We start from the raw sequence: 25,366 nt of genomic DNA on the forward strand, positions 1-25,366 counted from the left end.
CCCATGGGTGCCCCTCCCCGGCCCCTGGGGCTTTGTTCCCTGCCCCCAGATCTGATCATGCCCCTTGGGAAATGTCCACAAGCCTTGGTGGCCCCCAGACCCACCGTCCTGTGCCCCCAGGAGAGAGAGCCTGGGGGGCTGCCTTGTGGGCTGTCGGGCCCCAGGGGATCCGGGTTGCTGCAGTGTGCGGTGTGGCCTGGGGCCTGGCCCGAAGCGCTGCCCTGTTCACTGAGTACCCGCAAGCCTGGGGACACGCGGGCGGCTCGGAGGGGGCTGGACTTGGAGGGGCGGAGCTGGCCTCTGCCCCCAGCCGGCCCTCCTGGCTTCGTGGGGGCTCCAGGTCATGATGCACAGGTTCCAAAATCTGAGGTACCCCCTGCTGCCCCTAAAGCACCCTGGTGGTCAGTCTCTGTGCTGTCAGAGCCGAGGGCGAGGTCAGTGGTCTTGGGGCAGGTCAGCCCAATGTGGTGGGCCCCAGACCCCAGGCCTGGGCACCCCAGCCCCAGGGGGAGGGCTCTCTCCACAAGGCTCTTCAGGATGGGACCCCCTGGCGCCCCCACTCCTGGGAACACTGGCAGCGGACCCTGCCTGGTCCAGCTCTGCCCCTGGTGGGACCACGGCCTGTTTCCTCCCGCACCCCAGATGGGGATGAACCACGTCAGGAATGCGGGTGACATTGGGTCATGCCCTCCAGGAGCCTGGCCCGGGCTGGTCCCCTCAGGCCCAGTCATCTTGGTGGTCACTGTGATTGGGGGTGCTGTTGGGGGCAGCAGCTGAGGGCTATGTCTGGCCCGAGGCCCCCAAATTCCCAGCCAGACACATACCCATTTCCCAGGTGGTCCCTTTCGGGGGCCCCAAAGTCACTGCCTGTTTCGTCATGGGCAGACCCTCCACGGAAGCCGCCATGGGGTGATGAGACCCTCGCCCACGGCCTGGTCCCCGGCAGCGCAGCTGTGGGCGGCCTGTGCCTCACCGGACCCTGCTGTCCCCTGGCCCTCCTGCCCCCCGAGAGCCCTTGCTGACCTCAGGGTAGAGATGGAGATAGGAAGTGGCAACCCACACGGGCACAGGAACGGTCCTCTGCCATCAACAGTCGTGAGCTTTTATTGAGCACCAGCTGTATGCTGAGCCTGCAGCGGGGGGAAGGCCCCAGAGCGAACAGTGGGTGGGCTCCGAAGAGGCCAGTGAGGGTCTGTGGCTCCAGACGCCCCAGAAACAGGCACCTCTAGCCCCGGGGGCTTGGGCCCAGCTCCTCGTCCTCCCCTCCCCCACTTCCTTCTTCCTCCCCCCTTCCGGCTATCTGGGGTCGCCCAGGGCACCTGGCTGAGCTGCTGCAGGGGGTTGGGGGCCGAGCGAATGTGGCCACTGCCCCCCTCCGCTAGCCCGTGCTGGACCTGGGAGAAGAGGACTCCGACGGGCCTTACCTGGGTCTGGAGAAGTGGGTCCCAGCAGAGGGCGGCCTGGCCACTCTCCCCCGCCACGAGTCTCCGGGCCCCGCCGGGGCCGGTCAGGGCCATGCGGGGTCCCCTGGGCCCTCACTGGAGGGAGTGGTGGGCTGGGTGTGGCCAGGGTCCCCCCGCCTGGGGACAGATGCAGGACCGGGCAAGGCCCTCCCAGGGCATCGCGTCCTGCCCTGTCTGGTGGCGGACATGGGGCTCCCGATGCCTGACCCGAGCTCCCCTCCCTCACACCTCACCCAGCCTAACCCTGTCCTGATCTCTCCCAAGCCTCAGACCGAACCCTGTGCCCACAGACCCAGCCCTGGGCCCAGCCTAACCTCTCTCCAGGAAGCCCCCCGACCCCTCCGGGCTGAACCCCCAGTTTTGCAGACCCTTGTCCCATCCATGCCCCCAGCCACAGCTGGTTGGTTACACAGGGGCTCAGGGGAGGCAGGTGGGTCCCCGCTGAGGCTGCGACCCCAGCGTGAGTGTCAGACACGCAGGCTGTGAGCCCTGGCCCTCTCTGGCCGTGTCTGGGACGCCCATGGCATGTCTGCCCCGGCCCAGAGGACAGCCCGCGCTCGGGGGAGGGGTGTGCCGAGTGGGGGCTGGGGATGCCGCATCCTCGTCCACTCCCTGTCACACTGCCCGGTTCTGGGGTCCAGACAAGGGGACGGCTGCCCATGTCCTCCGTGTCGGGGGAGTGAGAAGCCGACACCGTTGCCCTCACTCCTGCAGCTGAGGCTGGTTCCGGCCGAGGCCAGGAGGAGGAAGGGTGTTGGCTCTGGACCCGCGCCCGCAACAGGACCTGGCCATAAACTGGGACAGGGCGGGGCCGTGCTGCGGACAGCAGACCCCGGGCCGCTCTCGCCCCAGCCTGGCCCCCAGCTGTCAGCGCTTCCCAGGAACGGGCACCCTTGTTTGTCCTTCGAAGGAGCGTGGTGGCTTCGCCTGTCTGAGCCCCGGCAGGCTCCTCGCTGGGTCCCTGGGAGGCGGGCCGGTGGGAGGCCAGGCTCTCCCTGACCCTGGCCCCGGGGGCTGCAGACCCAGAGCCCACCCCTCCCACCAGCGGGGCATAGTGACCAGGGAGGGAAACGGGGTCCCAGAGAAGACGGTGTGTGTGTGCAGTCCCCGCAAGCGGCGACTGGCTTGGCCCCGAGCAGGGAGCGGGAACCCGTGCTCACCCTTTCCGTGGCCTGGCCTCGTCTCGGTTGAGGAAGACGGTGGCCCATTGCGGCAGAATTGACCACTGCAATTTATTTCAGGTTTTGGAGGGACCCCTGGAGGGGTTGGGCCACAGAGCTGTCCCCAGCCCCCGTCCCCGTCCGGGCGTCCACATTCACCAGGTGATTCTCATAATGTCACCCCATGTGGGCGGTCTTGGCCGCTCTCTAGTGAGGCCCGTGATGCCCTGAGGGCCCTGAGACCCTGTGGGGGCCTGTGAGCTCCCGACTCTCTTCATGACAGACGAAGTGACTTGCCTTTTTCACCGGCTCACGTTGGTGCAAAAGCTGCCCCGGGGAGGGGGCCTCTTGGCTCCTTTGCAAGGATCAGGCTTGGCGCACCCCTTCCCCCCACGCGCGCCCGGGCGGGTGCGGAAGTCCCGGGGAACAACCACCTCGTCTCACTCCACCCGGCCTTGGCCCCGAGCTGAGGCCCACGGCCAGGCCGCCCCAGGCAGCGCTCTCCTGCGGCGGCCGTCACGGTGGCCGTCGCCGCGCCGGCCGCCCCGGCCGCTCGGGAGAACCCGGCCTCCGTGCCGTGGCTGCTCGGACCCGGGATCCCGGCGGCCCTTCTCCCCGAGATGAACGAGGGGCCCCGTCGCTTCGAGGAGAACAGGGGCCGGCGTGTGGCCATGGTGAGTCGGAGCGTCCGAGTCCGGCGTGTGGAGCCCCACGCCAGACGCGTTTTCAGGCAAGTCTCTCGTGGCCCAGCCCCAGGCTGCAGACAGGGGCCGGCCACACGTGGACGGGCACCCACGGCTGCAAACACGGGCCTCCCGCCGTGGCCGCGAGGGTCGGTCAGTACGGGGTGGCTCCCGCCCCTGTCGAGCGGGCCAACGATGCGGCCTCAGGGCCCCAGCCCGGCCGCCCAGCGAGGCCACTCCCAGAGCCTTCTTCGTTTCCAGTCGACGTAAAATACACAGGACATAAAAGGTACCGTCTTCCCCGTCTCTAAGGCCACGGCTCAGGGGCACGAAGCACATCCGCACTGTTGTGCGGCCGTCCCCGCCGTCTCCAGAACTTTCCATCTTCCCAGACTGAGACTCTGTCCCTGTGAGACACCGACCCCCATCCCTCCCCCGGCCCCGGGGCCCACCGTCCACTCTCCGTCCCTGCGAATCTGGAGACTCTAGGGACCCCATCTGGGCGGGATCCTGCAGTATTTGTCCCTCTGTGTCGTATTCACTCCGCATCACGTCCCCCAGGTCCATCAGCTGTGGCAGGTGTCAGCGTGTCCCTCCGTGGGACCGAGGGACAGGCCGGTGTTGGATGGACCACGTGTATCTGCGCATCCGTCGGTGGACGCGGGGGCTGCTCCCGTGTGTCAGCGGCTGTGCACACGGGTGTGCGAGCGTCACACGCGTCCCTGCTTCCCGTGCTCTGGGGCAGCCTCGGAGGCGGGACACACGGAAACTCCGTGTTTCACCCCGGGGGCCCCCTCAGTGTGTCCCAGAGCGCCTGCCTCCTCTTCCCAGCAGCGGAGCGCGAGGGCTCAGACTCCCCTCACCCCTGCTAACGCTCGTCATTTTCTCTTCTGTTTCGTTTGGCCACACGCAGCCCGGTGGGTGTGAGGTGACGGTCCTCCGGCTTCTAGTCTGTTCTCAGAGGCTGGGGGGCTCGGCGAGGACAGCGCGGAGCCCGAGGTGGGTTTCAGGCCGCCCGGCTCCCGAGCCCCGGGCTTGCTGCCCTTCCCTTCCCTGGGGAGACCGTCCCTGGCTCCTGTCTGGTCAGAGGCGGAGGGGCTGAGCCACGCACCTGTCTTGGGGGCACTGACCCAGGGATCGGGGTGCCCCGAGGCCTCCTGCCCCTGGAGTGCCCTCAGGCGGGTCCTGAGGGTCAGAGCTGAGGCCTGGACGTCTGGCTGGGATGTGGGCCCGGGCCTCCCTGTCCGGCCGGAACCCAGGGAGTTGGACACCGGACGTGGGTCCCGGGGCTGACATTTGTGACTTTATGGTCGTTCTTTATCGTGCTGTTTGATTGCGTTGAGCTGATGCCCGAGGTGCCGGAAGCAGGGCTTTATGGCTGTGGGTTCGCCCGGAGCCGGCGTCCGTGTTTGCTTTGTGAGGCGCGTCTGCGTCAGCCCTGCCCTCAGCCGCCCCGCGAGGCGCTCGGACGCCCCCGACGTGGCAGGAGGTTGGAGAGGCGCCCAGCACGGTCCTGGACGGCATCGGGGCAGCAGGGACACGCGGACAGAGCGCCCTAGGCAGTGCCGCCCAGCGTTTCTATTCTGGACCTTCTCAGGGACGACGTGTACCTGATTCTTTTCATTAGTAACAGTAACTTCTCCGAGCAGAAGCCCATGTTGTGCCCGAGGACGCGACCAGCTCAGACGCGTTAGGAATTCCTCTGCTCAGGTCCCATCCTGGTCCCCACTGATGGGCCTTTGGGGACACGGGGCTCCCCGGCGTCTGCCCTCTGAGCCCCGAGTCCCAGGCCCCCGGACATGGGGGTAACAGTGCCCGCCTGCTGTCGCCCACTTCCCTGAGCGGGGAAGTGACATGAGGGGCAGGGCCAGAGGCTGGGGGGACGGGGGTGACCACGGGCTACCCACGAGCACCCCACCCACGGGGGGTCCTTGCTGAAGGCCCGCAGGCCCCCAGAACCAGAGGTGCACACTGTCTGGGCTACACGGAGTGGGGAAGGCAGGCGAGGTTTCCCTGCCCCGAAGGGTGGCGGGCACCTGTCCTCCTGGAGACGCAGTCTCTTCCGCAGTGGGCTGGCCGTTGTGCGGCCCTCGCTGGGGTGTGATGAGGCTGGGACAGCCTTTGTGGGTCCCCCTGCGCTGGCCCTGGGGCACGTGGGCGCTCCTAAATGAATTTAACATGAAATATTTGCTGAGAACAGTAGCGGCGGGGGCTGGCAGCTCTGGTGCTGGGGAAACACGTGGGTGTCCTGCTGTACAGCATAGAGGCCTGCGGGGCTACAGGGCGCGTGTGTGTCTGTGACCTGACTCGGTCACTGGCCAGAGCGCTCACGGCCCTCGCCGGAAGGCTGGACAGCCCGAGCTGCGTGTCACTCCCTATGTGTTTTCTGGAGGTGCGTCTTCTCGTGGGTTTGGTCATGGTCCTTCGACACTCGAGGCTGGGGAGGCTCAGGGCAGCACAGACTGGGGTCCCGTTGTGCACCTGGAGCCGGAGAGGCCGCCACGCGGTGGGGTCAGGACCCCCGGCCCCCGCGCGAGGTGGCCCTGGGCTAGAGCTGAGTGGATGGCCCGGCCTGCACCAGCCCCAGCCCACCTGGTGGGGACAGGGACGTTCAGGGTCTCTGGGAATCGGGGTCGGTTCAGAACAGGGTCCCGCGGTCCCCGAAGTCTGCAACCCCCCCCCCCGGGGCACAGTCCCCCTGGTTAACGCTGCCAGCCTTTGCGGAAGGCGGGGAGACGGTGACCAGCAGGGCCCCGGGGTCCTCCCTCCAAGCAAGGGGTCGGGGTCCATGAACTGGCTCGAGCCTTGGAGCTGAGCGGAGTGGGGGGCCGGGTTCGGGGGGAGGTTTGCTCGCTGCACCCTCGTAGAGGTGGGCTACGGATCCCGGGGCCCCCGGTCGACTTCCCTGCTAGGAATGCCGAGACCCACCAGCCGTCCCGTGGGTCTCTGCCAGCCGGGCTGGGCCGCCTGCCGCCTGGACTCCGCCGTCTACCCCACGGGCCACGTCCAGCTTGCATTGGCGGCTGAGCGCCCTGCGCCCGGGATCCAGCTGCTCTCACGGCGTCTACATTCCAGGTCAGAGGCTGCCGTCCCCCGCAGAGGAGAGTGACCTCGGACCCCCGCGGGCCTGCATGGGGGGCCCCCTCGGTCGCGGTGCGACAGGCATGTCCGGGCCCCCTCGGGATGGGCGAGAGGCTCCCCCGATAGATGGCACTGGCGTCAACCCCCTCCTGCCTCTGGGCCTCCCTGGCCTGTAGTTCCACCAACCGGCCACAGGCCTGCGACGTGGACCGCGGGCTCCCTGCTTCGTGGGCGCGGATTCACGCCCCTAAATTTGGCCTGCCCCCACCCCCCGCTTCCCGCTCCGCCGTCCCAGCCTGGCGCCCGCTGCAGAGGGCGGGCGTCGGGGGGCAGCGGGGAGCGCGGCGAGGGGCTTGTTTCCAGCAGGACTCGGAGGGGACATCCTTGGCGCCCTTCACGGCATCCTTCCCTCCCTGCTCAGGGAGGGGCTCGCCTCTAAAGATCATTTTATTTTTACCGCATGAGCCTCGCTCATGGTCTCAGACTCCTCTAAACACTATTTTAAAATTTGAAATTGCTGCCTTTCTTTTTTGAGGACTCCAACAGCAGCGTGTGGAAGTCGCTTTCGCGGCCAGCGGTCCCGCGCCTGCCGCTGCCCGGAGCTGCTCAGGCCCCCAGGCCCACGGACCGCGGAGCTGAGAGCAGAAAGTGCGTCTCACGGTTCTGGGGCTCGGGGAGAGCCCGTCCTGCCCCTCCGGCTTCTGGTGGTCCCTGGGCTTGTGGCCACGTTGCTCCGGCCTCTGCCACCGTGGTCACGTGGCCATCATCTTCGTGTCTCTGGGTGTCTCTTCCGGGGTCTGGTGACGACGCCATCGTTTGATTTCTGCCGTAAGTCCGGGTGGTCACGTCTCACCGTCCCTCAGACCCTTGTTCCAAATAAGGTCACCCTCGAGGTCCCCAGGTGGACATGTCTTTTGGGGCACCGTGAACCACTGCAGGGCATTGGGACGAGCGTAAGGATCCCGCGTCCCCCGCATTAACCCAGTCGCACCCCGATTCCGTCCGGCACCAGGCCAGGGACGAGTGAGACGCTTCTGGACCCAGGTTACTCTCAGCATGATCCGCCGCAGTGAATGAGCCACAAGGTGACAGTTTCACCCTGGCCAAGAGCCAAGGTGGCAGGAAGGGGACACCACCTGTCCCCTGCTGGCCCGGCTGCGGCGGGCCGGCGGTAATGGGGGGTTGGAGCCGCCTGGGGGCCGTGGAGGACGGAGGACGGTCCTGCTCACGTCCCCTTTCCCTCGGAGCGGAGGGCCTGTGGTGGCGCAGCGTCGCTCCAGGTCCCGGGGACGGGTGTCCCGCACAGATGGTGCTCCGGTCCGGGCTCTCCGGTCCTGCGGCCTCAGCTGGTACCGCTCGGCTGGAGCCGGGAGCCGCGTGCCCGGTGCGTGGCCGAGACTCGGGGATCAGGCTCTGTGCCGGGTGTCGTGTGGCTCAGCGGTGTCGGGAAGGTGCACGGGCCTGGGGCGATGAGTCCCCCTTCCCCAAACAGGCCTTCTTCCTGCCTCTCAGCCCCCAGCCGCCCCTCTGCCCTCGCTCTTTGGGGCCCCTCCAAGACCCCCTTCCAGCTGCTTCCTAGAGGAGGGGTCCTCGACCAGGGCAGGGGCTGAGGGGCTTGGGGGGACGCGTTGGAGGATGTGGGGGGGTGCATCAGGGTGGTGGTGGGGGCAGTGTAGGGGAGCGTCAGTGGGGGGAGGGCCAGTGTGGAGGGAGGGGTGTGGGAAGCGTGGGAGCATTGGCGGCGCCGGGGGCCGTGGGGCTCCTGCTCCTTCCAGCCCTGCCCACAACAGCCTCAGTGCCCAGGAGCCCCAGGTGTCTGAGCGCCTGCGTCCTGGTGACCCCGCCTCCCCGTTCTCGGGGCTCACAGCCCGCACTTATGGAGCCCTGGAGCCCCTCTCGGCCCCTCCGCCCTCCAGCACCGAGTGACAGTCCCCTGTGTGAATCCGCCTCTGCCGGAGACAGCTGTCACGGCTCGGGTCTCTCTGACGTGCTGGAAGTCTCTGGCCGACGGGGACGTTCCGGCCACTCAGAGCTGGGGGGTTGCAGCTCGGAGCCCTGGCTGTTTGGGGGAGCCCAGGCTGTGACCTCTGCTCTGCTTTGGAAGGACAGGCCCTGCCTCACCCCCAGGCCCCGTGGGGCGTCCTGGGACAGAGCCCTCCTGCCCCGGGAGCGGGGTCCGTGGCCCACCGTGCTGCGGGCCGGCTGCGGGGCCCCGTGGAGCTCCGACGGGCGGAGGAGGAAAAGTGGGGCAGCGGCTCCTAGAGGTCCGGGAAGACCATGCGAGGGCAGTAGCCGCCGTGGCGCCCCTGCCTGCGTCCCCGGCCGTGGACTCCCCTGCAGTCTTCTGTGGTCCCTTGGCCGAGGCCCGGGGCCTGGTTCTCGGGGGTCATGTGGGTGGGACCCTAGGGAGCTCGCTGCCTGAGAGCAGAGTCTGAGGCACAGAATCGAGCCTAGCTTTCAGGGATCCGCGGGGGTGGGGGGTGCGGTGCCGACGCAGCCCTGAGCAGGTTGGTGGGGGGCGTGGGGGTCACTCACCCTGGGGCCGGTCCCTGCAGCTGCAAACACTATTTCTTCATGGTCCATTGGTGGGGGGGAGGGGAGGATTTGCTCTCTGGTGACCCTCCCCCATGGGTCAGAACGTCCCCCAGGGTGTGCCTGCGTGGGTGCCGGCTGGGTTTACTGCTGACGCTGGGGGTGACGGTCCCTGAGGGCAGAGCTCTGGCCTGGGCCTTGCCCGCTGCTCGCCTGGGCTGTGGCATGGCCTGACGTCCGGTTCTGCGCTGGTTCCCAGAGCGGCCAAAGCAGATTTGGCTGAGTGTCCCTGGCCCTGGAACACAGTGTTGTGAGCCCAGGGCCAGGAGGTCCGCGGAGGGGGGTCTGGACGGGCCTCTGGAGGTGGGCAGAGCCCTTGGTGTCTCGTGTGAGTGCCTGCCACGGGTGTGACGGTGGTTGGCAGAGGGATGACCAGGTCCGAGGGGCCCAGCACCTCTTTCCTGGGTCTCCCTGGGGCTCGCTCGGTGGCCCAGGAACAAAGTGGCCCTCGTGGCAGGTTGTAGGCTCTGCACAGCGGAACACACAGCCCCCCTGCTGACCACAGGGCCCCTCCCCGGTGGCCAGGTCCCTGTCCAGCAGCCGGTCCCCACAGTTTTCCTGGGCGTGGATTTGCTTTTCCTGCCCACAGAGCTGCTGCTGGCCCGTCGTCCGTAGACCCAGCAGTATCTCCTTCACGGCCGTGTGGCCACCCCCCGGCTCTCCAGCTTTCCACCAGTGCTTTCCCCTTGGAGCAGTGAGGGCAGCCGGGCAGTGAGACACACGACGCCCGTAAGCGCTGGCCTGATCAGGCACGATGGCCTGCGGAGATCGGCTCCGGCGTCCGCTGGGCCCTTTCCCGGTCGCGGCTCCTCTGCTGGGCGGCGGCTCCTTGTTCGTTCCTTGTCCCCTCTGACCTTGACGCTTCGCAGCAGTGCTGCCAGGCGTCTTGTAAAACGTCCCTCAGTTGGAGTCTGGCGGATGATTTCTCAGGGCCGAGTGGAAGCTTTGCAGAAGCGAGGTGCCCTTCTCGGGGCCCCATCCCCGTGGGGGTGACCAGGGCGACGGTGGGCTCCTGACAGGGCTCACCTCCCCCGCGGGGGGACGGGGTGTCTGCCGGGTCTCTCTGCCACTTCTGCTACTTCTTACCATTTTTCTTTTCAAAAGGTTTTATGTATTTATTTGAGAGAGAGCACAAGCCGGGGGAGCGGCAGAAGGAGAGGGAGAAGCAGACTTGGACCCCGCCACCGGCTCCGAGATCAGGACCTGAGCCCAAGGCAGCCGCTTAGCTGACTGAGCCACCAAGTGCCCCTGCTTCTGACCATTTTTCTACTTCTTGACGAATTTACCTTTTTTCTACTTTTTAACAGATGAGTATCTGTAGGAAGTTACTTTGAATCTATAACTTGTTTCTCTTTGGACGTGGGCCCGCTGATGGCAGGACGACCGTAGATGCTGCAGCGACCGTCCCACGGGGTGTGGTGCTGACGTCTCCTTCCCTCTCTCCCGCACTGGAACTGGGATTCCTCCCTAAGAGTGAGCTGTTCCTTCTCACATATTTACTTGTCCAGTCATTTGTATCACAATGGGCTCATTGATATTTGTTTTATTCGCCAGGTGATAATCTCATTTTACAGCTACTAATTTTTTTGCTTAAATTGCTCCAGCTCCGGCCTTTGGGTGTGGCCCCAGGTGGCCTCCTGGGCCCTTCTGACGCGCCTCCATCATTTTTTGAACACTTCCTTATTTTCTGCCGCCACAGAACACTCCAGGTTTATCTCATAATTTCCTTGTCTAGAAGCTCAATGCCTCCTCCAAGGAGCCCTGGTTCCTTCTATTGGAGAACGGTATTTTAAAAACCAAGAGCCAGGGGTGTCTGGCCGGCGCAGTTGGAGGGGCGTGCGACTCTTGATCTCAGGGTCATGAGTTCAAGACCCACGTTGGGTGTGGAGGCTACTTAAAACAAAAAATAAAAATAATAAAAACCAAGACCTGGGTCCTGGGTGTGGTCAGCTGCTCAAGGGGTGTAGGTCCTCTCAGTGGGCCACACTAGAACAATACATGTATGTATATTAACTACGTACACATGGTCGTCTGCTTACCTATTTCTATTATCTGGGTATCTCCATCCGTCCGTCCATCTGTCCATCCATCCATCCGTCTGTCCGTCCATCCATCTATCCATCTGTCCATCTGTCCATCCATCCGTCCATCCATCCATCTATCCATCCATCCATCTGTCTGTCTGTCCATCTGTCCATACATCCATCTGTCGATTCATCCGTCCATCCATCCATCCGTCTATCCGTCCATCCGTCCATCCATCCGTCCATTGATCCATCCATCCATCTGTCTGTCCATCTGTCCATCCATCCATCTGTCCATCCATCCGTCCGTCCATCCATCCATCCATCTGTCCGTCCATCCATCTGTCCATATGTCCGTCTGTCTGTCCGTCTGTCCATCCGTCCGTCTGTTCTGTCCATATGTCCGTCTGTCGATTCATACATCCATCCATCCATCCGTCCATCCGTCCATCCGTCCATCCATCCGTCCATTGATCCATCCATCCATCCGTCTGTCTATCCGTCCGTCCATCCATCTGTCCATCCATCCGTCCGTCCATCCATCCGTCTGTCCATCCGTCCGTCCGTCCATCCGTCCATCCATCTGTCCGTCCGTCCATCTGTCCATCCATCCATCCATTCGTCTGTCCATCCGTCCGTCCATCCATCCGTCCGTCCATCCATCTGTCCATCCATCCGTCCATCCATCCATCCGTCTGTCCATCCATCTGTCCATATGTCTGTCCGTCCGTCCATCCGTCCATCCGTCCATCCATCATCCATCAACCATTTACCCAGTGCGTATTATTTGAAGCCACTGGGGTTGGGTGTTTTGTTATGCAGCAATAGCTGACTGATACATGTCGCTGGGACTTTGCAAACTCTATTTCCAGCTGGCTTCTGGAAGTCCCCATTGAAAGGCGGGAGCAGGAAGGCATTTCCTTCCCGTTTCCAGCTTCACCAGAGCCCCTCCAGCCACAGCTCTCTTGGGCACTCCCGCCACCAGCCATGCCAAACCCCTCAGAGACCCTTTCTGCGGCCCACCCCCCCCAGCCATGGGAGTGGAAGCTGTTCTCTGTTGCTGCTAATGTTAGTGCCTCAGGACCCCTTTTTGCTTGCTCTTCCAGCCTCCAGCACCCGAGTAACCGAGTCTCTCTGTTTGAAACACCCAGTGTGGTTTCCTTTTTCTGTTGGGCCAGTAATTGATACAGAGTGGATTTTTGGTCCAGCCCAGGGTGCAAGGGCTGGAGAGAGACTCAGAGCAGGTGAGGGGGCAGGCAGGTCCCCAGACACTGAGCATCCGGGAGGAGGGGCTTCACAACTTGTGGGGCGCCACGAAGGCAGGATTTGGGGGATGCACAGGACGAAACAGAACAGGGAGGAGGAGAGGAGGGTCTTGCATCAAAGACATCATGACTTCCACCTGGAGAAATTAGAAAAGAAAAAGAGAGCTAAGTAAGCCCAGAGTAAGAAAAGAATATCACAGATAAGATGGAGCAGAAAACGAAGGGAAGCACCAGAGGAGAATCAACGCATTGGAAAGCTGGTTCTTTGAGAGGATCAATGAGATTGATAAACTGAGAGGAAACAGAGAAGACACCAAGTGTGACCACCAAGAACAAGAGGTGACATCACTACAGAGCCCACAGATGTTGGGATGATGGTAAAGGGGACATTATGAACAACTTCCTGCCAGTAAATGTAGCAACTGAAATGAAATGGAGAGATTTCTTTTTTTTTTTTTTTAAGATTTTATTTATTTGACAGAGAGATCACAAGTAGGCAGAGAGGCCGGCAGAGAGAGGGGGAAGCACGTTCCCCGCTGAGCAGAGAGCCCGATGCGGGGCTTGATCCCAGGACCCTGAGATCATGACCTGAGCCGAAGGCAGAGGATTAACCCGCTGAGTCCCCCAGACGCCCCTGGAGAGATTTCTTGAAAGACATAATTTACTGAAGCTCACTCAAGCTGAAGTAATTTGAAAAGCTCTTTATATTAAAGAAAGAGAAAACAAACCTAAAAACCTCTCACAAATAAAGTTCTAGGCCCAGGTTCGTCTTTACTAGTGAAATCCATCAAACATCTAGGGAAGGAATAATACCAGTGCTGCACAGGCTCTTCCAGACAAATCAAAAAGGAAGGAGCCCTTCCCACCCTTTTCTCCGAGGCCGTATTAATTATCCTGATGCCAAAACCCACACAAAGACGCGCAGTAGAACAAAACTATAGACCAACATCCCTCACGAACACAGTTGCAAAAATTCCGAACTAAAATTCGGCAAATCAAACCTAACCACGTGACAATCATGCCAAACTGGGTTTTGTTCCAGCAATGCAAGGCTGTTGAGAATTCAAAGTCAGCGCAAGTCACCGTATTACCAGACCAAACAGCAAAAACCATATAACCCTCTCATTAGATGCCGGAAAAACCCATTTAGCAAAATTCAACGCCCGTTCCTATACAAACTCTCAGCAAACTTAAAGTAGAAAAGACTTTCCTGAGAAAGGGCATTTATGAAACACCACAGCTGACATCGTACTTAATGACCGAATGCTTTTCCCTGAAAGCGGAAATGTGACTGGGACCCAGGCTCATCCCTTGTCTGGGAGATGCGTGCCGGAAACCACGGCTGGTGCATTAAGGAATGAAAAGCGTCTGGCAAAGGAAGAAGTAAGACTTATTCACAGGTGACATGACTCTCTACGTAGGAAACCTAGAATCTACAAAAAAGCTGCTATAATTGGTGGGTGAGTTTATCAAGCTTATAGGTAGCATAAGAGAAATGTACAAAAATCAATTATATTTTTATAATCTGACAACAATCAAACACCGAAATAAAAACCCCATTTTCAAAAGCGTGAAAAAGATAAAATACTGAAAAAAAATCTGACAGCAGACGCAAAAGGCCCCTGCACCTGAGCACCACACGCTGCTTGGAAAAACGAAAGGCATGGGCTGGGGAGAGCCAGACCACGTCTGTGGGTTGAAAGACGCGGGATCCGTAAGACGGATTCTGCCCGAACTCGGTTGCAGATACGATGCGGTCTCAGCCCAAGTCCTGGCAGGCTCTTTGGTCTTCCTTAAATGTGTGCTGGATTTCCTCTCCCAGGAGAGGCAAACTAACCTGTAGGGCCAGAGAAGAGGCCGGAGGTACCTGTTGAGCCGGGAAGGGGCGCGCGGAGTCTTTCACGGGTGATGGCCGCACGCAGGGTCGCCTGACCTCGGCGACCGCCTCAGGTGCGTGTTTATGTCCAACCCACGGCCTGGACCCTAGGCATGCTCGGCGTGTGCGTATGAGCTACACCTCAGTAAAGCCGTTTTAGGATATTTTGAGTTGCAGCTATTAGATGAAATTTTGTCCTGAATTTTCCAGAGCAGAAATCAGGAGCGTCTCACAAAACCATAGCTGTAATTTATAAGAGGAACACGACATGCTAAAATTATTTTGGCAGTTAGAGATTTGAAAGTATTCATAAAGACATACCCAAGGCAAAACTGTGATGATGGTGAAACGACGCCAGTGATTGCGGGGGTCTTGAGGGAGGGCTGAGTAGGCGGAGGGAGTGGGAGTCGGGGCGCGGCGCGTTCGCTCCGACTCACAGAACTTCACACACAGGAGGCTTCGATGCGAAAGGAAAACCGAGTGAGGACGTCGGGGACCCCAGGGTGCGTGCGGGAGCGTGAGAGACCACCCAACCATATTGCACATACATGAAGTGACTTCCCTAGGGGCTGGGGGGTGCAGGGCATTGTCCTTGGGGGCTCCGCAAGGGACTCGATACCGCCCGGAACATCTGATTTCCTGTTACTCATACCAGAGCTCTCCAAAGAGCCGTGGTCAGCCCTCTGCGAAGCACGGCCACGGCTCTGTCGCTCCGCGGACACCGTGGGCTCAGGGCGGGGACGGTCCCGGGATCCACTGTACGGCTCTGCCCCTCTCTGGCTCGAGGGCTCACGGTGCTCGTTCACCCTCCCCGACCCTTGGTTCCTCACCCCCAGGATGGAGTAATGGGAGCCCGAGCCTCCCAGAACCGTGGGGCTCCGACGAGCCGCGGCAGCTCAGCGCCTGGCCACTGCCCGCAGATGACAGGCATCGCGAGGTGTGAGCTCTGGGGGCTGCTACAGAGGGCGTACCCCATCAGCCCGGCAGACGTCATTTCTTTACCACTCACTTAGCCGCAGACCCGTCTGCCCGCCCACCCCCCATCCACCCCCCATCCATCCATCCAACCATCAGTCATCCACCTGTCCACCTGTCCGTCCGTCCGTCCATCCGCCCATCATCCACCCACCCCCATCCCCCCATCCCCTCCTTTCCCCCCTTCCTCCCTTTACCACCTCTCAGCCCCCCAGAAGCAAAGTCACTGAGCACATCCAGATGGCCCACTGAGGAGGCCACATAGGCAGCCGCCCTCAAGGCACTTAGAGCAAAAAGGCCAGCAGTGGGACACGTTCTGGCCAGTGTGGTGAGGACGATGGTCAGGGCAAGAGCATGACGCTTGGGCCAGATCTCGAGGTGGGGGTGATTGCCCAAAGGCGGCTGTGGGGCCTGGGCCTGCGCACCCCAGATCTCTCAGAATCTTTGAAGGTGCGGTAGTGGGCACGTGTGGGGTCTGAGTTCCCCCTTCTGATGTCTTGGGGAGGACACGGGCGGACATGGGTGCGGCTGCCACACTGTTTCCCGCTCTTGGGTCCTCAGACGCTCACGTGCCAGGGGCTCTGTCCCCGTGGCTGGCTGGGGCTGGGGTCCCCCTGGGTGCCCGTGGGATGAGAACCCATGGCGTCTCCGGGCGCACTCTCCGTCTGCCTGACCAGGCTCGACCAGAGCTGTGGAGCTGGGCTTCGGCGCAGGGTCTGAGAAGGGCACACGTACGTATATGTGAGAGAGAGAGGGAGGGACAGAGGTTTGAAGGGGTTGTGGGGGGGCTGCGGGCTGGACGTCGGGGAAGAGCTGATCTTGCGGCTCCAGACCCAGGGCCATCTGGAAGCTGGACTCTTTCGTCCTGTCTTTGCCCCCGACAGCCTTCAACTGATTGGGCGAGGCCCGCCCACGTAGCAGAGCGATCCGTTCACACACAAGACCGGCCTTCATGGCAGCATCTGGACTGGCGTTCCAGCGACTCCACGGCCCAGCCCCGTTGACACATAGAATTAACCTTCACAACGGGTGACTCAAAACGGGGTGTGGGGGGCTGGGGACACACCTGCTATCTTCCGGTCTCCCCGACAGGTGTGAGGATTCCTCTGCTCTCCGCAGCCTTCCTTTCTCCTTCCGCCCCCCCACAGCCCCCCTTCCTGATGAGTCAGGTTTGCGGACAGAAAGCAGTGGGACAGTCACTTCACGCTGTTTCGTGACGTCTTTGTGGTCTCCCTGTGGTAAGTTCACGTAACCCTCGGGGACGGTGTCTTGTCAGGGTAAACACTGCCGGGCGTGGGGCCTGGCGGGGAGGCTCCGGGTGTCCCGGCCCCGTGCTGGGGGCCCACCTGTCGTGGACGGGCAGTCGGTGTCTCCTCGACAACCTCCCAGTGCCGCCGGGCCGGGCTGTGTCCCCCGCTGGGCCCCGGGGAGAGCACGCTCCAGCTGCAGACGGGACACCTCCAGGGGCACGTCTGTCCCCGTGGTAGAGGTGACGGGGGTTTGTGTCTCAGCGTACCAGGCACCCGCGGCCCGATACGGGCATCTCCGTCCCGTACGCAGCAGAGCCTGCGTCCCACCGACTCACCTGTAAGCCACCCCACGGCCACCGTGAGGAACCCCGGCCGGCCGCTGAGCAGGGCTCTGAGGGTTGCGCTGAGCGTGGGAAGCTGACGCAGACTCTGCTGGGGGCCGTGGGGAGACGCCGCTCACCCCGGCCTGACACACTCACCACCGGCTTCTGCAGGCTCCTTCCCGCCACGTGCTCTGAGCCTCTGTCCCATGCCCGGCGGCCCGATGTCACTGCTGCTCAGGGTGCCACCGAGACCCCGCCGCTGGCCAGGAGCGTTTGGCTCAGACATCTGGGCCTCAGGTCAGCGCAGCTGCCCCACACATAGGACACGCAGGGCTGCCCTTCTCAGCCCCCGTAGAGGACTCCACATCCCCATCTCAGTAGAGGACCCCAGCTTCTCTGTCCCAGGGGAGGACTCCTGCCTCTAATGCTCGAGGTAGGAGGGGCTGGGCCGGGTGGCCATTGCGGGGCCAGGATTTTCTCTGAATCCCACCAGGGCAGAGGAAGCCTGTCATGGAGAATCGCTGCCTCTGGGGGCTGCGAGGCGGCCCCTGTCCTTGGGTTTCCCCAGGGCTCAGTGCCAGCCTGTTTGGCCCCACAGGGAACTGGATCGTGGGCCGGCGGGCCCATGGCTCTGGTTTCCTAATCCCTATTGCTCCTGGCTCAGACCACACGCTCGTGCCCGGGTCCCTGGGTTCCTGAATGAGGACAGTTTCCAGGCCTGCAGCTGGCAGGGGCTTCATCGCAGGCCCCCTGGGAGGGGCACGCTCCCTGCCCTTGGCTCCCGGGTACCCTGTCCGACCCTGGCCCCTCGATGGGACCCCCCAGGAGTCGTCAGGTGGTGTGAACAGCGTCTCGTCCCTAGATGCTGTCACTGTGGCGTGGAGGTCCTGTCTGCGGGGAAAGGGCCGCCGGGAGGCGAGACCGTAGGCCACGGTGCTGACTGGGGCCGGGTGCCCCTCGGAGGGGAGCCTGGGTCAGGGAGACAGGGTGTCCCACGCCCCCACCTGCGGCATCCACCCTCCTCGGAGTCTCGCTGACTGCTGACACGAGTCCCTCCGCACTTGCCCCGAAGCTTGGGGACCACTAGGTTATAATTTGTGGCACGAGAGCCCTCAGTTCTCCCCGTACTTCCCACACGATGACATTCTGGGCCCGCAAGGGAGGCTGCCAGCCTCGGGCTGCGTCTGGGCCTCATTCCCCTCGGGGACGTCGGCTCCCAGCCTCCCGCCAGGCCTCCCGGGCCCCAGAGGGTGTGTTTCAGTGAAGCGGCCCCCGGCTGGGCTTCCCCAGTTCCAGTTACAGGTAATTCCAGAGACTGGCCCGGCCTGGGAACACGAGGGGATTAGAGGGTGTTCTGGGGGGGGGGCGGGGGGCCGAGGGGGCGGACGTGGAGCCGCCTGCTGACCCGAGCCAAGGAGCCGAGTCCACACCGAGGTGGGGCAGCCCCAGGACCTCCCAGGTGCCCAACGTCCCCCGGCTTGGGGGCCTCGGGCCCCCGGTGGGAGAAGCTGGGGGACCAGAGTGGGACAGAGGAGCAGGGGTCCTGTCCGGAGCCACCATCGGAATAGCGCCCCGTTCGAGCCTGGCCCTGTGGGGACGCCGCGGAGGGTGGGCCGGGGCTGGGAGGGGCCGCGCCTCCCCGGGTGCTGAGACATCCCGAGGAGGGCGGCTTTACCGAGGGCTCCATAAAAAGATAACCCGCAGATAGCCTGAGTCAACACTCCCAGTGGCCCCTCCGGAGCCCCCACACCTGTTTTCTTGACAAACTGGCAAACGCCCCACCCTCCCCTCACCCCTCCCCTGCTCTCCCCGCCTCTGCCGCTCCTGCTGGGCCATATAAGGCCCGGACCCCTGCCCTGGTTGCTCTCCCTCCTGCACTTCTGAGCCACCATGGGGCTGCCGCTCGCCCTCCTGGTGGCGGTCGGCCTGGCCCTGAGCTCCCCCGGGGCCGCAGACCTCCAGAGAGGTGAGAGGCGACAGGGAGGCCAGGGCGGCCCCGAGGAGAGGCTCTACCTGGGAGTCGTGACCCTCCCTGCCCAGCCTTTGGGGTGCACCACTGGGGTCGGGCGTCCTGCCCACCAAGCCCTGTAGACTTTGGGTGCAGGGAAGGAAGCAGGGAGGGAGGTCTTGGGTTCGCGCCGTCCCTTTGATGGCGATCTCCTGGCCAGAGCGTGTGTCCGGAATGTGGTGCCTTCTGGAAACACCTGCGTGGGGCGGGCAGGGGCAGCCAAGAGGGGCCGCTGCCAGGGACTGTCGGAGGGCCAAGGCCAAGACGGCCCTTCTGCAGAGTGGGGTGTTGGACACACGATGAAGGGGTCGTTCCAGAAAAGACTGGTGACGTAGGCGGGGGACGTCTCCATCTGACGCGGGTTGGGTGAAAAAGCCCCCGGAGGGGAGCTGGCCTCGAATATTCAGATGCGATGTGGGCACCGCCTGAGGGTGGGGGGACGCGGTCCCGCGGGGTGAGGGACATGGACTCCGTCCATGACAGGGCAGGGGACCCCGGGCCGGGCGGGCAGGGTACGTGGGCTTCCGGAAAGCCCTTCTGTCCCCACTGCCTGCCTGGAAGATCCCACGCCAGGCGGGGGCTTGAGGGTGTGGCAGCTGGAGATGTCCTTCCGGGCGGCTGAGACCCCCCCGGGGGGGTGACCAGGGTCCAGCAGGGGCCACTCCAGCAGGACAGCCTCACGGAGGGTGCTCGGAGGGCGGCTGCCGGGCGGGCCTCGGGACAGGCCTCCTGGGGGCGTAGGCTGCTCACCCCCGCACGCCCCCGCTCCCCCAGAGGGCAGGGCCCGGAACCACGGCCACAGTGTCTGCAGCACTTGGGGCGACTTCCACTACAAGACCTTCGACGGCGACGTCTTCCGCTTCCCCGGCCTGTGCGACTACAACTTCGCGTCCGACTGCAGGGACTCCTACAAGGAGTTCGCGGTGCACCTGAAGCGGGTCTCCGGGCAAGACGGGGGGCGCCCCGGGCTCGAGTACATCCTGCTGACCGTCAAGGACGACACCATCTACCTCACCCGCCAGCTGGTTGTAGTGAACGGGGCCATGTGAGTGCGGCTGGGCGGCGGCCCCCCAGTGGGGGCGAGGGGCTCCCTGCCCCTCCCCTGGGGGCCCCAGGCAGCACCCAGGCTCCAGTTACAGAAGTGGGAGCTGGTGGGAGCCCCCCCGCTCCCAGGCCATTGTCCCCCATTGTCTCTGGAACAATGGGCTGTAAGCTGCATTCCTGCCCGGCCTCCGAGGCTCTGTCCTTTGTCTCCCCCAGTCCCCGCGCTGGGCACACACCTGGGGCGAGCTAGCACCTGGACCAGCCCTGGTCAGGGGGTGGGCAGAGCCCGGCTCTGAGGACAGGGCCCTGCGGAGGGGGTGCGGACAGGGAGACAGGCAGGCCCAGAGGGCGGCCACGCTGTTTGTGCTCCCCACACACCGGCTGGGAGCTCAGGACCCCCACGCGCGGCCTCAGGCCCTCCTGTCCCCTGGGGCGGAGGGATGGCGGAGGGCCTGCCGTGGTGGGCGGCTCGGTGGGCTGGCAAGTGAGTCCCGCCCCGTGCCCCTGCCCCAGGGTCAGCATGCCGCACTACAGCTCCGGGCTGCTCATCGAGAAGAACGACGCCTACACCAAGGTCTACTCCCGCGCAGGACTCACCCTCATGTGGAACCGTGAGGACTCACTCATGGTGGGTGCAGCCCCTCCTGGGGCCTGGGGCCGGGTACCTCCCGCAGGCCTCTGGGATCCAAGGGGAGCGCGGGCGCCAGGGGCCCGACCCTTGTCACGGTGGGTTCCGTGTGGGCCGGCCGCGCCGGGGGGGAGCCCAGGTGGCTCCGTGCAGCCCTCCCAGGGTGGGAAACCTCAGGGTGAGGGGAGCTGGGCTTGCCCTCCCCCCGGCCAAGCCCCTCCTGGTCCTCGGTGACCTCTGCCGCCAGCACAGCCCGGGCTGCCGCGCCCAGTGCCGCTCGGAGGCGACGCTGAGGCCAGCCCGGCCGTGGGAGGCTCCCCCTGGCCGTCGTGGCCTGTGGTCCTCCGGCCCGGCCCCTCACCCGCCCGTCCTCCCCAACAGCTGGAGTTGGACAGCAAGTTCCGGAACCACACGTGCGGCCTCTGCGGGGACTACAACGGCCTGCAGACCTACTCCGAGTTCCTGTCCGACGGTGAGGGCCTCCTCGGGGACCCGGCGGGGGCGGCGGGGGCGGCGGGTGTGCAGGCTCTGGGCGCCCCCGGCTGACGGCCCGTGCCCCCAGGTGTGCTCGTCAGCGCTGTCGAGTTCGGGAACCTGCAGAAGGTCCATAAGCCCGAGGTGGTGTGCGACGACCCTGAGGAGGGGCCGGCCCCGGAGTCCTGCTCCGAGCACGTGAGTCAGGGCCGGGGCAGGGCGGGGGGGGGGGTGCCTGGGGGGGCCCGCGGGAGTCGCGGGAAGGGGCGGGCAGGGGCCGTCACCGAGTCCCGCTCTGCGTGTCTGCAGCGTGCCGAGTGCGAGGAGCTGCTGGCGGCCGCGGCCTTCGAGGGCTGCGAGGGGCTGGTGCCGCGGCAGCCGTTTGTGCAGGCCTGCGTTCAGGACCGCTGCCGCTGCCCGGCCGGCCCCTCCTGCGCCTGCAGCACCCTGGCCGAGTTCTCCCGCCAGTGCTCCCACGCCGGCGGCCGGCCCGGCGACTGGAGGACTGCCGAGTTCTGCCGTAAGCGCCACGGGGCGGCCGGCATGGCCGGGGAGGCGGGCGCCCCTGGGGCCCGAAGGGGGGTGCTCCGCTGCCCGCCGCACTCCCCGCTCAGGGGCCTGCCCTTGCCCTTCTAGCCAAGAGCTGCCCCGGGAACATGGTTTACCTGGAGAGCGGCTCGCCCTGCATGGACACCTGCTCCCACCTGGAGGGCAGCAGCCTGTGTGAGGAGCACCGCATGGACGGCTGTTTCTGCCCGGAAGGTGTGTGCCCTGGAGGCCGCAGGACAGGGGGTGCGGGTGGGGGCACGGCCCCGATGCGGCCCCCTGAGGCCGGTGCACCCTGGAACCAGGGTCGGGGGCCGGCAACAGCGCCAGAAGTGAGGCGCAGTGCCCCCCGCCCTGGCAAATGTGGAGGACCCCCTCCCCCTAAACGCACACAGTGGTGGCTTCGGGTAGTCTGGGTGGGGCTCCTTCCTGGTCATCGCTCTGTGGGCTCACGTCCTCCTGCCCCACTCGCAGAGCCTGGAGGACCCCAGGAAGGCGGTCTGGAGGCCAGGCTCCCACAGCATGGCGAGGGGGCAGAGGCACCTGCAGGAGGAGGGGGAGGCGCGGCTGGGGCCCCACCTCGGGGGTCGCCCCGCCTTTCACACACCAGCCTGGGGCTCTGGCCCCACCGGCGGGAGCCCCAGTGCGGGGATTCTGGGCTTCCCGTGGCCGGCCGAGTGTAACGTCGCGTCCTGCACCGTCCAGGCACCGTGTACGACGACATCGCAGGCAGCGGCTGCATCCCCGTGAGCCGCTGTCACTGCAGACTCCACGGGCGCCTGTACTCGCCCGGCCAGCAGCTCAGCAGTGACTGCGAGGAGTGGTGGGTCCGGGGCCCGGGGCGCTGGGGGGCAGGGCCGGCGGTCCGAGGGGCTGGGGGGCAGCGCCGGCGGCCCCGCTGAGCCTGCCGTGTGTCCCACCACCCACAGCGTCTGCACTGCCGGCCGCTGGGTGTGCAAAGACTTGCCGTGCCCGGGCACCTGTGCCCTGGAGGGCGGCTCCCACATCACCACCTTCGACGGGAAGAGGTACACCTTCCACGGGGACTGCTACTACGTGCTGATCAAGGTAGCTGGCCAGGTGGCGGGTGGGCGGGCTGAGGTGGGGCTCGGCCCCGCATCGGGCTCCCTGCCAGTCACTGCCACCGCCCCTGTGCCCGGCAGAGCGACCACAATGACTCCTATGCCCTCCTGGGTGAGCTGGCCCCCTGCGGCTCCACGGACACGCAGACCTGCCTGAAGACGGTCGTTTTGCTGGCGGACAACAGGCAGAACGTGGGTGCCCCCGCCCCACCCCCGTCCCCGCCCGGCCCCCCGGGGCCCCCCAGCCCCTCTCAGCGCGGCCGTCCCCTCCGCCCCTCCTGCAGGTCGTGGCCTTCCAGTCGGACGGCAGCGTGCTGCTGAACGCGCAGCAGGTGAACCTGCCCCACGTGACCGGTGAGTCCCTCCCCGGGAGCGCCTGGCGGGTCGGGGGCTGCGGGCGGGAGGGCGGCCCCGCAGCTCCGGAGCGCCCGCTGACCGGCCGCGACGGCCCTGTCCCGCAGCCAGCCTCTCTGTCTTCCGGCCGTCCTCCCGCCACCTGCTGGTGAGCACCGCGGCGGGTCTCCGGCTGCAGGTGCAGCTCGAGCCGGTCATGCAGCTCTTCGTGACGCTGGGGCAGGCCGCGCAGGGGCGCGTGCAGGGTGAGTGCCGCGCTCGGCGGGCCCCCCTCAGAGGCCCCGCTCAGGGGCCCGCCTCCCTGCCGCCCGCCCCTCCCCAACCCTGTGCTGCCCGGCAGGCCTCTGCGGGAACTTCAACGGCCTGGAAGGGGACGACTTCAGGACGGCCGGGGGGCTGGCGGAGGCCACGGGGGCCGGCTTCGCCAACACCTGGAAGGCCCAGTCGAGCTGCCGTGACAAGCTGGACTGGCTCGATGACCCCTGCTCCCTCAACATCGAGAGCGGTGAGGCTCGGCCTCGGGGGCGTGTGGCGGAGGGTGGGGGTGGGCGGAGGCCGGCGGCCAGCCCGCGCACCTGCTGCCTTCGGCCACGTGGCTGGTTTATGGTGGCCCACGGTGGCTGCCCGCCAGGAGACACAGCAAAGGGGCCGGGCCCGCTTGTTCGTCACCGGGTGGTGGCCCTCGTCCCGGGGCTGGTGCCATGCCGTGTCACCCACCAGGCCGGGGGAGGTCGCGGGAGGGGAGGTGGTGGGGACCCCGCCTTATGAGGGGGCTGGTCTTGCCCTGGATGGTGGGGCCTGGGTGGTCAGGCAGCTGGGCTCAGGGGACGAACCGGAGGGGGCCGCCCCTGCTGAGGTCCTGACCCCCCCCTCCAGCCAACTACGCCGAGCACTGGTGCTCCCTGCTGAAGAAGACGGAGACCCCCTTTGGCAGGTGCCACTCGGCCGTGGACCCCTCACACTATTACAAGGTGTGTGGGCCCCGCACACGCACCGCTCACCACCTGATCCAGGCCCGCGCGGTGTGCTGTGTGCCCCGGGCTGGGCCTGACCCCTGCCTGCAAGCCTGCTGCGGGGGGAATGCCGAGCATGTTCGTGAAAGCACACGTGTGTGTGTGCATGCGTGTGTCTGCCTGTCACACAGGAATGTCAGTCTGTGTGTAAATGTGTACAGGTGTCACTGTGTGTGCACGCCTGTGCGTGCATTTGTGGGTGTCTGTGTGCGGGGGTCTGTGTGCGCACACGAGGGTGTGCCCGCCTGCTTCCCCCCATCGCGGCCTGCCTCCTTCGCCCCCAGAGGTGCAAATATGACGCGTGCAACTGCCAAAACAGCGAGGGCTGCATGTGCGCCGCTCTGTCCTCCTATGCCCGCGCCTGTGCGGCCAAGGGTGTCCTGCTGTGGGGCTGGCGGGAGCAAGTCTGCAGTGAGTGCTGTCCCCGCGAGGCATCCGGGTGCCCTGGGGTGGGAGGGGTCAGCCCACTGCTCTCTTCGTGAGGGGCTCCCTGGGGGTGGGGTGGGGACTCCCAGGGACCCTCGTGGGCCCCTTGGCTGGACAGGCCTCTGCCTCTCCCGGACGGGAGTGGGGTGCTCGGGAGCGGCCGGCGGGGAAGGGAGCTGGGGTGGCCCTCCGCGCCTCATGCTGCCCCTCCCATCTCTGCAGACGAGGACGTGGGCTCTTGCCCCAACTCCCAGGTGTTCTTGTACAACCTGACCACCCGCCAGCCCACCTGCCGCTCGCTCTCCGAGGCCGACGCGCACTGCCCGCAGGGCTTCGCGCCCGTGGATGGCTGTGGCTGCCCCGACGACACCTTCCTGGATGAGAAGGGCCGCTGCGTGCCCCTGGCCAAGTGCTCCTGCTACCACCACGGCCTCTACCTGGAGGCCGGGGAGGTGGTGCTGAGGCAGGAGGAGCGCTGGTAGGTGGCCTGGGCTGGGGGGGGGGCCCACGTCCCCGAGCCACTGGCGTGTCCCCCTACCCCGTCCCCTGCCCGCCAGGAACCAGGCCCGCTCACCTCCGCCCTCTTCCCCTCAGCGTCTGCCGCAACGGGAGACTGAACTGCAGGCGGGTGAGGCTGCTCGGCCAGAGTAAGTAGGCGCCGCCCCGCACCCTGTCCTCGCGGGCCCCGCCCCCACCCCAACTGCCACTGAGCTGAGGTGGCCCCTCTGTACCCCAGGCTGCTTGGCCCCAAAGATCTACGTGGACTGCAGCAACCTGACGGCCCTGACCGTCCAGAACTCGCGGCCCACCAGCTGCCAGACGCGGGCTGCCGGCCATGTGCGTGCGGGGGCCCGCCCTGGGGGAGGGCGGACGCAGGCTTCCACACTGGCCCTGGGGTCTGGCTGCCGGGTCCTGCACGTGCTCGGGCCTCCTCGGCCCTCCCCGTCCCAGGGGTCCCCGCCCAGCCCATGGGGGCCTCGGGGCCGTGTGGGGACCTCTGGCCGGCAGCCCGTGCCTGTCTCCCGGGCCAGTGGTAAGCCCAAGAGAGAGAGGGCAGAGGTCGGGTGGGCAGGGGACAAAGGGGTGTCTGCAGTGCGAG

General features: G+C 65.2%; 1 protein-coding gene across 1 annotated transcript in view; it reads left to right on the forward strand.

Annotated features, from left to right (window-relative positions):
• Positions 1-18,582: 18,582 nt before the first annotated feature.
• The window catches only part of MUC2 (mucin 2, oligomeric mucus/gel-forming), a gene marked incomplete at both ends in the record, with an annotated part of 32,824 nt that continues 26,040 nt past the window's right edge, over positions 18,583-25,366 (forward strand). The window contains 18 exons of the mRNA XM_080817863.1: positions 18,583-18,658; positions 19,475-19,745; positions 20,258-20,372; positions 20,754-20,844; positions 20,935-21,044; positions 21,156-21,366; positions 21,483-21,608; positions 22,098-22,215; positions 22,322-22,460; positions 22,556-22,666; positions 22,759-22,828; positions 22,936-23,073; positions 23,169-23,333; positions 23,705-23,799; positions 24,126-24,252; positions 24,490-24,745; positions 24,862-24,914; positions 25,004-25,104. Of these exons, the coding sequence (XP_080673989.1) occupies positions 18,583-18,658; positions 19,475-19,745; positions 20,258-20,372; positions 20,754-20,844; positions 20,935-21,044; positions 21,156-21,366; positions 21,483-21,608; positions 22,098-22,215; positions 22,322-22,460; positions 22,556-22,666; positions 22,759-22,828; positions 22,936-23,073; positions 23,169-23,333; positions 23,705-23,799; positions 24,126-24,252; positions 24,490-24,745; positions 24,862-24,914; positions 25,004-25,104 (2,373 nt within the window). The remainder of the gene's footprint in view (positions 18,659-19,474; positions 19,746-20,257; positions 20,373-20,753; positions 20,845-20,934; positions 21,045-21,155; positions 21,367-21,482; positions 21,609-22,097; positions 22,216-22,321; positions 22,461-22,555; positions 22,667-22,758; positions 22,829-22,935; positions 23,074-23,168; positions 23,334-23,704; positions 23,800-24,125; positions 24,253-24,489; positions 24,746-24,861; positions 24,915-25,003; positions 25,105-25,366) is intronic.

Source organism: Martes martes (genome assembly GCF_963455335.1).
Source record: "Martes martes genome assembly, chromosome: 10".
In the NCBI taxonomy this organism is placed as follows: Eukaryota; Metazoa; Chordata; class Mammalia; order Carnivora; family Mustelidae; genus Martes; species Martes martes.